The sequence below is a fragment of the Castanea sativa genome, chromosome 12 (genome assembly GCF_040712315.1).
Source record: "Castanea sativa cultivar Marrone di Chiusa Pesio chromosome 12, ASM4071231v1".
Classification (NCBI taxonomy): domain Eukaryota; kingdom Viridiplantae; phylum Streptophyta; class Magnoliopsida; order Fagales; family Fagaceae; genus Castanea; species Castanea sativa.
In genome coordinates, this window is record NC_134024.1 from 39,951,485 (window position 1) to 39,964,588 (window position 13,104).

Sequence of the window (13,104 nt, forward strand, 5' to 3'; positions counted from 1 at the left end):
TAGTTATACTTATTAATCACAACATGTAATATACTAAAGTTTAAGAAAAATAAAAAATAGCAGCTCCTCATCAACCCTAACAGCAAGTGCTTTTGTCCCGCATCTATGTTTGTTTGAAGTTTTCTTCTTATTTTCAGAGTTCTTTATTGATTTTTCCTAATAAACAACATTCAAGATATCTATTAGATCATGAATAAAACAGTATACATTTACTTTATCTAAGTATTAATCTAATTAGTTTACAACATAATATAGTAAATATTGGATAATAATAATATATGCATAAATAATTTACCAGCCAATCCCTATTGGTCCATCTCTCATCAATAAGTTCAGTCCACAGCTCAAGTTTGGCATTCTTTGGCGGGTGGCTTCTTGCATAGTCAGCACCATGAGATTGTACGAGCTTTTTATAAGCTTGATGCAACTTGTAGGAGCTGGAACTCAATAATCTTCCACATTTTGTATTTAATGTTTTCGTTACCAAGTTGGAATCCCCTTGTAGCTCAAACTGATCCTGTAAAATGAAGTTTATATATATTATTAAAATACTATTATATGAATTTAATATGCTTAGTGACAACAAAGACGAGTTAGACGTTATTAATGTAAATTTACCACGATATTTTGAAGCACCACATCTCTAGTAGCAGCATCAACATATTTCTAATTTTTCACGTTGTAACTGGACAAATTACTTCGCACTTGTAGGCCAATTTGATTGACAAGCTTGCACGCATTCTTCCCAACAGGAGCATCATATTCTGCAGCTATATGTACTGGTAACTTACCATTTTTTTCAACAAGTGCCCGTACTGCTATACCACGTGTTGTTCCACGGGTATTTCTGCTAGCAGATCCTATTTAAACATTATTAATGTTAAGAAATTATACATTCCATGTATATTATAACTAAATTAAGTGAAGTATAATCTTAATAGTAAAAACAGGGTGCAGTTGTAATTAAGTATGTTCTATGTAATTACCAGTCGTGCTAGTTAATGCGCCAGTAGTCTACGCCTCCGCACTAGAAGAACTTTGGATTGGAGGATTTACTTCAGGAGGTGTTTCTGTAGATTGGACTGTAGATTGAACAACCGGGATAGATGCCTCACCTCGTGAGCGTGTAAGTCGTCCTGGTGCCATCTGTAACTAACAAACATACATATAATGGAACAACAAAGTTATTACAAGTAATGGAACAATAAAATTATTATCATCTATTGTATCCTATGGAACATCTATTGTACCTTATAGATTACAGAATTAGATGACTCATCATCATTGTCATCGTCACCAATAGGTGGTACATAATCATCATCTACCACAACACTAGCTCTACTTTTTTTCCCTTTTGCACAATTGGACTGAGCAGTATCCTTTGGAGAAGTTGAGATGTGTTTCAATCCCAAAGTATCAATTCTCTCTTGGTTTTGCCTCAATTTATCCAATCTTGCCATCTCATACCTCGGTATGTTATGAGTGTATTTGGCCTTTTTGGGCATTTTTTGAAATTATGTATTGATGTCATCAAGTTCAAAATAAGTACAAAACATCTCAATAACAATTACTAATAACTTTACATATCATAGTCTACGCCATTATCCATATCAAGCAATTCACAAGTGCAAATTTGAACACAATTACTACTAACTCAACACAACAAATGACCACATCAATATCCATATCAAGTTCAAGATAAGTACAAAACAATTGCTACTTAGACAAGCATAAAACTTTAAGATAAGCACACAACATTTAAGACAATTTTTATAAACTCTACATATCATAATCCATAACAAGATCAACATTAGGTATGTCATGCTCTTCATTTTGATTAGCATCTCTTGAAGTTCCACCTTCAAGAATAACCTCAGTTTCAATATCACCCATACAATAGTCAATAATATTGTCCTTAACATTGATAGAGACAACATCAACAATTGCTTCTTGTTGAAATGCGTCTCTATCTTCTGTATTATCATTGGATTCTCCACCCTCGACTTCCGGGACATCAAACACTCCCCTATGTTGGATGGATTGCACAATTTTCCAAGGTTCACCCAATTTGGTATCTTGAAGGTAAAAAACTTGTCTCGCTTGACTAGGAAGTATAAAAGGGTCATTTTCATACCACCGACTTGTAACATCAATGCTTGTGCAGTGTGCATCAGTTCTTATTGTTCTCCTTCGACCATTGGTACCAGTATTGTACCATTCACACTGGAATAAAACAACTTTATAGCAAAACACATACTCCAATTCCCAAATTTTGCACACATGACCATAGAAGTCGTGCATTTCTCCCCTATGGTCCCCTTCCGTACATACACCACTGTTTTGGGTTACACGACGATTGTCTAGGTCCCTTGTATGGAACTTTACACCATTGACCATACAAATTGTGTACTCCTTCACGTGCGGCTTAGGACCATTTGCTAATGACCATAACTCTTTAGTAGCTTCTGGTGACTCATTAACTTTCAATCTATTCATCTATAATGACATACAACAAGTGATATTAATTAGTAATAAGTAATGACAAAACTATTTAAATGTTTAATTTTTATTAGTGTGTGATTAAATTTCAAATATCTTACACGTTCTCTGAACCACTTGGAAAACTCTTGTCGTTGGATTTGAGTTATGGCATCTCTAGTAGGATTATGCAATGTACTTTTGTGTTCACTGTTAAAAATAAGATGATTTATTTTCAGCTAAGCATTGCAGATAATATTCAAAACTTGATCAAACAATACATGCATATGAAATCACATACTTTAAATAAGGGTCTAGTTCAGGACTATTGTACAATAAGTACCAATAAGCAGTATCAAGCAATGCACGAGACAAATTGCCATCATTCCGCCTACCACCTGTAGGTCGGGCAGTCTGTGAAAAAACTATCAATCATTCACTAAATTCACCAAAATCTTCATTTCTTTCTCTTCGATTATGCACAGTTTCGATTCCATCAATATACAAAGACCAGTTGTTAATACATTCTTTGAGAATGTAAGCTTCTACAATCGAACCTTCTGATCAAGCTCGATTCGATACGTATCTTTTCAATTTTCCAAGATACCTACGAGGAAAAAATATACACATTATGTGATTTTATACCATGTGGGAAAGATACAATTGATGGATGCATTAAAGGGTCTAATTACCTTTCAATTGGGTACATCCACCGATATTGTACCGGGCCTCCTAGAATTGCTTCTCGAGGCAAGTGAACAGCAAGGTGGATCATAACATCAAAGAATGCTGGAGGAAAGAATCTCTCAAGCTTGCATAGTGTAAGAACTATACGTTCTTCTAGTTTCTCCAATTCACTCTGCTATAGAGTCCTTGAGCATAAGTCTTGAAAAAAGCTGCCCAACTCAAACAATACAATACTAATATCTTTATGTGCAAATCCTCGCAACCCAATTGGAAGAATTCGTTGTAGTAGCACATGACAGTCGTGGCTTTTCAAACCAAATAATCTACCATTTTTTGCATTCACTAACCTTGATATGTTGGCTGCATAGCCATCCAGATACTTGACTGATTTCAAAAAGTCATATAAACCATCCCTTTCATTTGGGCTTAGTGAAAAAAAAGCCCGAGGCTTGTCATATGATCCATCAGGACGTTGTTTCAAATGCAACGTGTGCCTAAAGTTCATATTTTGCAAGTCTATCCGTGCCTTGTCAGTATCCTTGTTTCTCCCCTCAATGCCCAACAAAGTACCGTAAGTACACTCACTAATGTTCTTCTCCACATGCATGACATCAATGTTGTGCTTAAGCTTCTTATTCTTTCAGTATGGAAGCTTATACAAAATACTTACCTTTGACCAATTTGGCTCCCCAATGAGTTGTCTCTTCTTATTACTTGGATGCTTTCCTAAAATTATATTTGGCATTCTATCTAACTACTCTTGTATCTTTCCCACTTGTAACTCTAAAGATCTCTTCCATTTCTTCGATAAACCATTATGCAATCGACTATGTCTCCAACGATGTTCCATAGGCAAATAAGCTCGATGGTTAATGAATCCAATTTTACTTTCCAAAGCTTCTGAATATGGTTCATCGTTGCAAGTGTAACAAGAATGATAACCCTTTGTCCTCCACCCAGACACGTTACCAAATCCAGGATAGTCATGTATTGTCCACAACAAAGTTGCACGCATCTGAAAATGCTCTTTACTATAAGCATCATAAGTTTCTACACCTTCTTCCCACAACTCCTTTAACTCGTCAACCAATGGTTTCAAGTAAGTATCAATCTCATTTCCTGATTAATGGGGACCAGGAATAAGCAAGGACAACATAAAATATGGTTCCTTCATAACCAGCCAAGGCGGTAGATTATAGGGGATAAGTATGACAGGCCACATATTATAGTTGTTGTTCATATTCCCAAAAGGGTTAAATCCATCAGTAGCCAACCCCAACCTTACATTGCGAGGTTCGAGGGCAAAATCAAGATGTTGTAAATCAAACTCCTTCCATTCCTCACTATCAGCCGGATGCCTCATTATCCCATCATCCACTCGTTTGTCTATATACCATCTCATGTCCTTAGCTCTTTGGCCTAACATGTACAATCTCCTCAATCTCGGTGTCAACGGGAAGTAACACAATACCTTATGAGGAATCTTTTTACCTTGGGCACGTGTATCCTTGTACCTAGGCGTCTCACACACCGGACATTTATCAAGATTTTCATTTTCCTTCCAAAATAGTGCACAATCATTTTTGCGTGCATCTATATGCTCATATGACATGCCCAAGTCACGTAATATCTTCTTTGCTTCATAAGTTGACCTTGGAACCAAGTTATCTTTTGGTAAAACCTTTGTTAGCAATTCTAGCATCATATCAAGTCTTTTATTACTCAAGTTGGTCATTACCTTTACATTCAACATCTCAATAACAAACTTCAAGATACTATAATCAGTGCAACCCGGATACAACTCACGCTTTGCATCTTCCTCAAGTTTGTCAAAATGACGCACCTCCTCATCTTCGGTTGCATTTCTTGGTTCTCCTCTAATTCGGTCACCTACCAAGGCATCGATACCATCCATATGATCACCATCCGATATTTCATTATCATAAATGTTCTTGTTCAATACACGAGGTTCTCCATGATTATACCAATTAACGTAAGATTGCATAATCCCACGATGAAGCAAATGGATACGCACAATTTGAAGAGATTTTCGATAGCAATTCACACAATGAATTCACGAGCACGGAATATTACCACTCAAGTCCACAACCGATCTTGCAAAATTAATAAATGTATTGACCCATTCAATATATGGACGACTTAATCTACCATCAGGTGTCTTAGCCACTGGCATCCAACTTTTATCCATGTTTGACTACAATAAGGTAAATGCTACTTTAGTAAAATAAGAATAACTCATGCATAATGTATTCTAACATCTAAGTCTATAAGCTACTTAAATAAAGTTCTATCTCATTCATGAATGCACAAGTTTTGAAATCAAATAAAATCATGCAAGAAATGAAAAACACTCTCAATATTAGTTTAACCCACCTTATAACACCATGCAAGCCACCCGCTTGCTCCAACACAACATACCACACAAAACCAATCACAAATATCACAAGTATAGAGTTTTACAAGTATTTAAATCAAATAAAATACTATTCATCACATCTAATCAACAATACTCATTAAGATTTGCAAGAAATGAAAAACACTCCCAATATTAGTTTAACCTATCTTATAACACCATGCAAGCCGCCCGCTTGCTCCAACACAACATACCACCACAAAACCAATCACAAATATCACAAGTATAGAGTTTTACAAGTATTTAAATCAAATAAAATACTATTCATCACATCTAATCAACAATACTCATTAACATTTGCAAGAAATGAAAAACACTCCCAATATTAGTTTAACCCACCTTATAACACCATGCAAGCCACCCGCTTGCTCCAACACAACATACCACCACAAAACCAATCACAAATATCACAAGTATAGAGTTTTACAAGTATTTAAATCAAATAAAATACTATTCATCACATCTAATCAACAATACTCATTAACATTTGCAAGAAATGAAAGACACTCCCAATATTAGTTTAACCCATCTTATAACACCATGCAAGCCACCCGCTTGCTCCAACACAACATACCACCACAAAACCAATCACAAATATCACAAGTATAGAGTTTTACAAGTATTTAAATCAAATAAAATACTATTCATCACATCTAATCAACAATACTCATTAACATTTGCAAGAAATGAAAAACACGCAATATTAGTTTAACCCACCTTATAACACCATGCAAGCCACGCACTTGCTCCAACACAACATACCACCACAAATCCAATTTACAACATCACACGTATAGAGTTTTATAAGGTTTTCTACTAAAATTTACTTACTTTGCTCAAGCTAAGCTTACAACTTTCAGAAAAAATCCAAAGTTATTGCAAACAATGTGTATTTAACCTGCAAAAGAAAAGTTAAATTTATAAATACTTCAATCTTGAAAATGATCCTCATAATAAAAAGAAGCAAAGGCACTAGGCCAGGAGTGATCAATCACTAGTTTTTGCCAAAGGTACACTTACTGTCGAAATGCTTTCTTGCAGAAAGAGAAACAAAATTGAAAATTGAGGAACACAAAAAATAATCTAAAATAACTAACTAAACCATAAAATTATAATCTAGCTTTATCAAAGTGAGGACCCAAAAATGAGACCCAAAAACATTCACAACAATTTCAGCTAACCCAAAGAGGGTACCATCAAAGTCACCAAAATGTTAAAACAATCACCATTCCACAACCACAACCACCATTCCAGTTCACAAACAACAACAACACAGCCCTCATCCAAAACAATCTATACAAAATGAGAACGGTCTCTATTCAAACTTAGACAAACCCACCTGAAGCCTAGATGGCAAAGGATCTTCTTTGTCAAAACAAAGAAAAGAAATAAGATGTAGTGATATATATATTTACAATTTAAACTTTGGGAGAGATCCTTTATTATGCAGCCTGTATACTAAGGTTACTCCCTATGAGTTCTTGTATACTTCATTTGCTTTTAATTTTATAAAGTCATCTTTGCTAGTAATATTATAATATATACAATTTCAACTTTAACACTAGGATAACCAAGCAATGTTACATGCATTGGATAAAATGAAGTTATTTTTTACTGAAATCAAGTTCCTGGTTTGGTGAACATTGAGGACAAGCCACATTGTGAAATGATCCTTACAGATTATTATAAACTTAGACATCTTATTTCAAAGACAGAAAAATGTAGACAATAACCATTTCCAATCAAGAGCAAAAACCCCTGTAGTTTGAATAAGTTTTGTGAGTTTCACAACGATCTAAATTTTGCTACCGAATTACACTCGAAGTCAATGTTGGAGGATCTGTACACTACGCATGCAAAAGAACCACAAAGGCTTGCAAAAGCAAAAACAACCAAATCAAAATAGCATGAACATGACAATACCACATGTAATAAAAGTAGGACCTTTTGGCCACATACAGCAACAAATACAAGTGAGGGACAAACAAGATTATGCAAAAAAGCATACTTTGAAAACAACACAATCTTCATTCAAAAAAAAAAAAGAAGGGAAACAACACAATCCATTAAAGCAATTCTCCACATTTTTAAGTCTAAACATAAACTTTGACATAGTACATCAACATTACCAAACAAAACCCATATCTCTCTTCCCTCACAAAACTTATCACACAATAAGTTGCTTAAAAATTATACCCAATTACAATAAGCAGAATTCATTAACAAAACCAGCCAAGATCATGATTCAAATTCAAACATAACCCATATCTTTCTTCCCTCACAAACCTTGTAGCAGTACAGTAGGCCCAAGAATGAGCTTGGGGCTGATACTTTTCAATGTCAAGGTGGAAGATGAGAGACCAACTTCAGTCTTGGGTGAGCATAGAATCTGAAAAGTCCATCAAAATCAAGTGTTGCCAAATAGAACTTAAAGAATCAAGCAAAAAAAAAAAAAACTGTAAAAAACAACAAAAGAGAAAAGCGTACAAAGAAGAGAAAGAAACTTACGAGTTGGCGTTGGGAGTTGAATCAGCAAAGGGAGGTGAACGGTCAGCGAAGGGAGGCGAAGAGTCAGTTGGGGTTGAATCGGCGACGACAAGTTAAATCGTCGCGATTGGGAGAGAAGCGTCACTGGAGAATCGTTGCGATTGGGAGAGAAGCTTCGCCGGAGAGTTGAATCGTCGCGATTGGGGTTGAATCGGCAACGGCGAGCTGAAGAGTCGCGATTGGGAGGAAGCGTCGCCGGAGATCGTCGCGATTGGAGAGAAGCGTCGCCGGAGATCATCGCGATTTTAGAGAAGCGTCGCGGAGATTGTCGCAATTGGAGAGAAGCGTCGCCGGAGATCGTCGCGATTGGAAGCGTCGCCGCCAACGAATGGAAGCGTTGCCGTCGCCGACAGGAAGCATTGCTGATTGTGTGTTGATCTAAAGGTTTGTGTATTTGGTCTGAAGGTTTGTGTGGGAGACTTTTGGGAGCTGAAATAAAAGAGAGAAATGACATGTAAATTTGTCAAGGTTTGTGTGAGAGACTTTTGGGAGGCTTTGTTAAGGTTTTTAGAGACGAAATTCATATTTCGTCACTAAAGCATACTTTTAGTGACGAATTGTGATTTCATCACTAAAAAAATGTAAGTGCAAAACCTATAGTGACGAAATGTTTCGTCACTAAAAATTTCAACTTTTAGTGACGAAATATTTCGTCACTATAGATTAATTAAATTCGTGCTAAAGTTTCCCTCCCTTGGTGCCCATTTTTCAGATCACAATAGTGACGAAATGAATATTTCATCACTAAAGCTGTATTTTTAGCGACGAAAAATATTTCCTCACTAATTTTCGTCACTAAAAATACATTTTATTGTAGTGCATGGACACCCTTGACTTTAAGAACGTGAACATGAATTTTTGCCTTAATTAAAATAAAAAAATTCATATTTGTTTTCAGATTTGACAAACAAAATTAAAACCGTGTAAAAAGACACGAGCTAAAAAAAATGGGAATTGAAATAATTGGCTCAACACAATTACAATTGACTATCTGGCAGAATAAAAAGAAAAAACGAACAACCACCACAATTACTCTCATGTATCCTTTGTCTTCTTGGCAGTCTTATCTCTTATTAAAAACCGGTCACGGTACGCTAATTATGGACCCCATCTTTGTTGGGAATTATGATATTTTCTTGCCAGAAAGAAATTAAGTAGAAGTTGGACAAATCTTAGCTCCTAAGTCCCTTCAATCAAGGAAAGTTCCAACGGGAGGAAAGATAGCCCCTAGTCCCTTCAAGGAAAGTTCAAAAGCTTGAAATAAAAATCCTCTAACATATTGTGAGGAGAGGGGGACGTAATAGTTTGCCGTCTACAACCATAATTTAGGGATCCACCATTGTTTGAGTTCTTTGGTTGCAATTTCCATATTCCACACACTCATTTCATTGACTTGACCAAACTGTGACAGTGAGACAAAGACTTCACTTATAGTCTGTGAATAAACTTGATGCAAGTAAGTTCTCATCTTTTGAAGTGTGATTTCCTTGCCTGTTTTGTTAGCATTTTCCTTCAGCTTTCTATATCAATGTAGAAGAGTTGCCCAAGGGCCGTGGTCTATAAAAGATCCATGCACTCATTTCCTTGCTTATACAAGAGTTTGTACAAAACATAAAAGCAGTGCTAAATGAGAGGTCTGCCTTATTCAGGCAATATGAGTCTACCATCATCTTACTTAATGTTCTTGTGTTCACTTTCCTTTTTCTCACTTTTCTTACTTTTAACTTTTCAACTCAGTTACTCTTTATCTTCTATGCATCCATTGTGTCACGCAGCCGAGAGGTCTGCCTTGTTGCAATTCAAGGAAAGCTTTATCATCAACAATTCCACCTGTAGATTTGTCCGTCATTATCTTCCGCCAGTTGCATCATGGACCCTTGAAAATAGCAGTTGTTGCTCATGGGACGGGGTTTATTGTGACAAGAAAAGTGGTCATGTGATTGGCCTTGAACTCATCAACAATTGCCTCTATGGTTCCATCAACTCTAGCAGCAGCCTATTCCAACTTGTTCACCTTCAACTACTTGATCTCAGCTACAATAACTTCAACTTCTCTCAAATCCCATCTAGCATAGGCAGTCTTTCAAAACTTCAATATCTCAGACTCTCCAATTCCTTCTTTGCTGGTCAAATTCCATCGGAAATTTCACAGTTATCCAAATTGTCTTCCCTTGATCTATCCTGCAACTCTCATCCATCTACCTGCTTTCTTTTGGGTTCGTTGAGTTTTGATCCATCTTCTAAACGGTTGTTGGAACTCAAAAGGCCTCATTTTGAAAGCCTAGTACAAAACTTAACTAACCTAGAAGAATTGGTCCTCCCTTTGGTAAACATACCTTACCCTGTGCCAAATTTATTGGCAAATATGTCATCGTTGTCCTATCTCATGCTCACCAGCTGTGGATTGCTTGGGGAACTTCCGACTAATATTTTCCAGCTACCAAATGCAGAATTTTTACATTTGGTGCAGAATCCAGGTCTTACCGGTAACTTTCCTGACTTCAATCGGACTAGTCACCTTAAGTATTTGTTTGTTATGGGAACGGGAATGTCTGGTGAGATACCTGCTTCAATCGGAAACCTTGATTCCTTGGAGTATTTGGCTCTCAGTTTAAACAATTTCTCAGGGTTGGTTCCGCCATCAATAGGTAACCTTTCCAAGCTTACTGTTATGGCGCTTGCAGGTAATTCTTTTAGGGGCAATTTACCTTCTTTTGCTAATTTGAACCATCTTGCTACCTTGGATCTAAGCGCTAATGGTTTTGCTGGTTCAATCCCATTGACCTTATGAACCTGACCATATTAACTTCACTGAAACTTGAATCCAATAAGTTTCTAGGTCCAATTCCAAGCTCAATATCTAGACTCAAGAATCTTATGAATCTTGACCTTTCTTTCAATAATTTGAGTGGTACAATGGAGCTGGACTCGTTGCATGTGTTAAAAAATTTAACAACCCTCGGTCTATCATTCAACAAACTATCTTTGCTAGGCAAAATCAATTCCAGTGCTTCTTTTCCGAACTTAACGATGTTGAGTTTGGCTTCATGCAATCTAAGTGAGTTCCCACAATATTTACAAAATCTGGATAAGTTGATATACTTAGACCTGTCTTTTAACAATATCCGTGGCCTTGTGCCCCAATGGTTTTTGGAAACAAGTAAAGAAACCCTGTTAATTTTGGACCTCTCTCACAACTTTCTGACTGGCTTTGATCAATCTCCTCTTGTTCTTCCATGGTATACTTTGGAAATTCTAAAAATTGATTCAAATAGGATCCAAGGATCACTCCCAGTTCCACCATTATCTACCGTGTCTTATATAATCTCAAACAATTCACTGACAGGAGAAATCCCACCATTGATTTGCAATCAAACTTTGCTTCAAGTTCTTGATTTGTCTAAGAACAACTTAAGTGGCCAAATTCCAGAATGTATGGGAAGCTTGAGCAATTCTCTCTCAATACTGAATTTAGGAAGCAACAACTTTCATGGCACCATTCCTCGAACTTGGACACTTGGGTGTAAATTAAGGATGATTAACTTGGGCCATAACAAATTGAAGGGGCTGATCCCAAGATCAATGTCAAAGTGTGCAATGCTGGAGATTCTTGATCTCGGACACAATCAAATAAATGATACTTTCCCGTTTTGGTTGGGGACTCTTCCTGAATTGAAGATTCTCATTCTGCGATATAATAAATTCCATGGTGCCATTGAAAGTCCTTACTTCAAGTCTACCTTCCCTAAGTTGCGCATCATTGATCTGTCTTATAATGGTCTTGTTGGTAATTTGCCTTCTGAGTACTTCAATAGCTGCAGTTCAATGAAAATTATAGATGAAGAGCAATTGGCTTACTTGCAAGCAGACATCAGTTTTGATATGGGGCTGACTGAGAAGCTGCCTGATTTTTTAAGTTTCCCAATGATGGCGCGTGAGTATTATGACTACTCAATAATAGTTAAGAACAAAGGTTTGAGGACAGAATATGCCAAGATCATAGCAGTCTTTGCGCTCTTGGACTTCTCAGGTAACAAATTTGAAGGTGAGGTTCCAGAATCCATTGGGACGTTGAAGGGGCTTATTGCACTCGACCTTTCCAACAACTTACTCTCAGGTCACATCCCATCAGCCATGGGAAACCTAACACAACTAGAGTCCTTAGACCTTTCTTTAAACAAACTCTCAGGAGTGATCCCTCAGCAACTAGCACAACTCAATTTCCTTTCATTCTTTAATGTGTCTTATAACAACTTCACCGGACCTATACCGAGAGGGAACCAATTTGATACCTTCCTAAACAATTCATTTGAAGGAAATTCAGGATTATGTGGAAACCAATTATCAAGAAAATGTGAAGGTCCTAAAGCCTTTTTACCACCTCTTTCAGCCTCCACAGATAATCAGGAATTGGGATCTTCAATGGAATTTGATTGGGAAATTGTTGTGATAGGGTATGGAAGCGGTTTTATAATTGGAGTGGTTATTGGACACATAGTGATCACTAGGAAACATGATTGGTTTTTGAAGAATTTTGGAATTAGGCAACCAAAAGCCAGCAAAGGAAAAAAAAAGTAGGGGATACAGAAACTTTTTTTTTTTTTGTTATGCCTTATAGATGTTTTGTTTAGTTGTTAGTGCAGTTATTACTGTGTTTTGCTTTGCCATTTGTTTTGGCTTGCTTTGGTTTTATAGTTTTGTCTTTTGGTTGCTGTAGCAGGGAGGTTTCCCTATGCTGGTTTATTTTGGAATTTACCGTTGTAATATATGTGTTTGTTTCAATGAATAAAACCTGAATTACCCACAAAAAAAAAAAAAAACTAAATTTGTTTAAGCAATTTTTCCGTCGCTCATGTCTATTGTACATGTCTGTCATTTATGGTTTTCGAGAGGGGGGAGGGGATGAAATAATATGTAGCACTACAAACGAATAAAGGCGAGAGGTTTGTGCTTATTTA

General features: G+C 36.6%; 1 protein-coding gene across 1 annotated transcript; it reads left to right on the top strand.

The window, feature by feature from the left end:
• Positions 1–9,899: 9,899 nt before the first annotated feature.
• LOC142620662 (receptor-like protein 6) lies at positions 9,900–12,724 on the top strand. Its single transcript, XM_075793996.1, has 2 exons — positions 9,900–10,830; positions 10,986–12,724. The coding sequence occupies exons 1-2, from the start codon at positions 9,900–9,902 to the stop codon at positions 12,722–12,724; spliced, it is 2,670 nt and encodes an 889-aa protein (XP_075650111.1).
• Positions 12,725–13,104: the final 380 nt, after the last annotated feature.

What these genes read in the sequence shown, in the direction of transcription:
- LOC142620662 (XM_075793996.1), top strand. Translation starts at nt 9,900, where the DNA reads ATGCATCCATTGTGTCACGCAGCCGAGAGGTCTGCCTTGTTGCAATTC. An exon ending in TACTGTTATGGCGCTTGCAG is followed by an intron (nt 10,831 to 10,985) that starts GTAATTCTTTTA and finishes ATAAGTTTCTAG; the next exon opens with GTCCAATTCCAAGCTCAATA.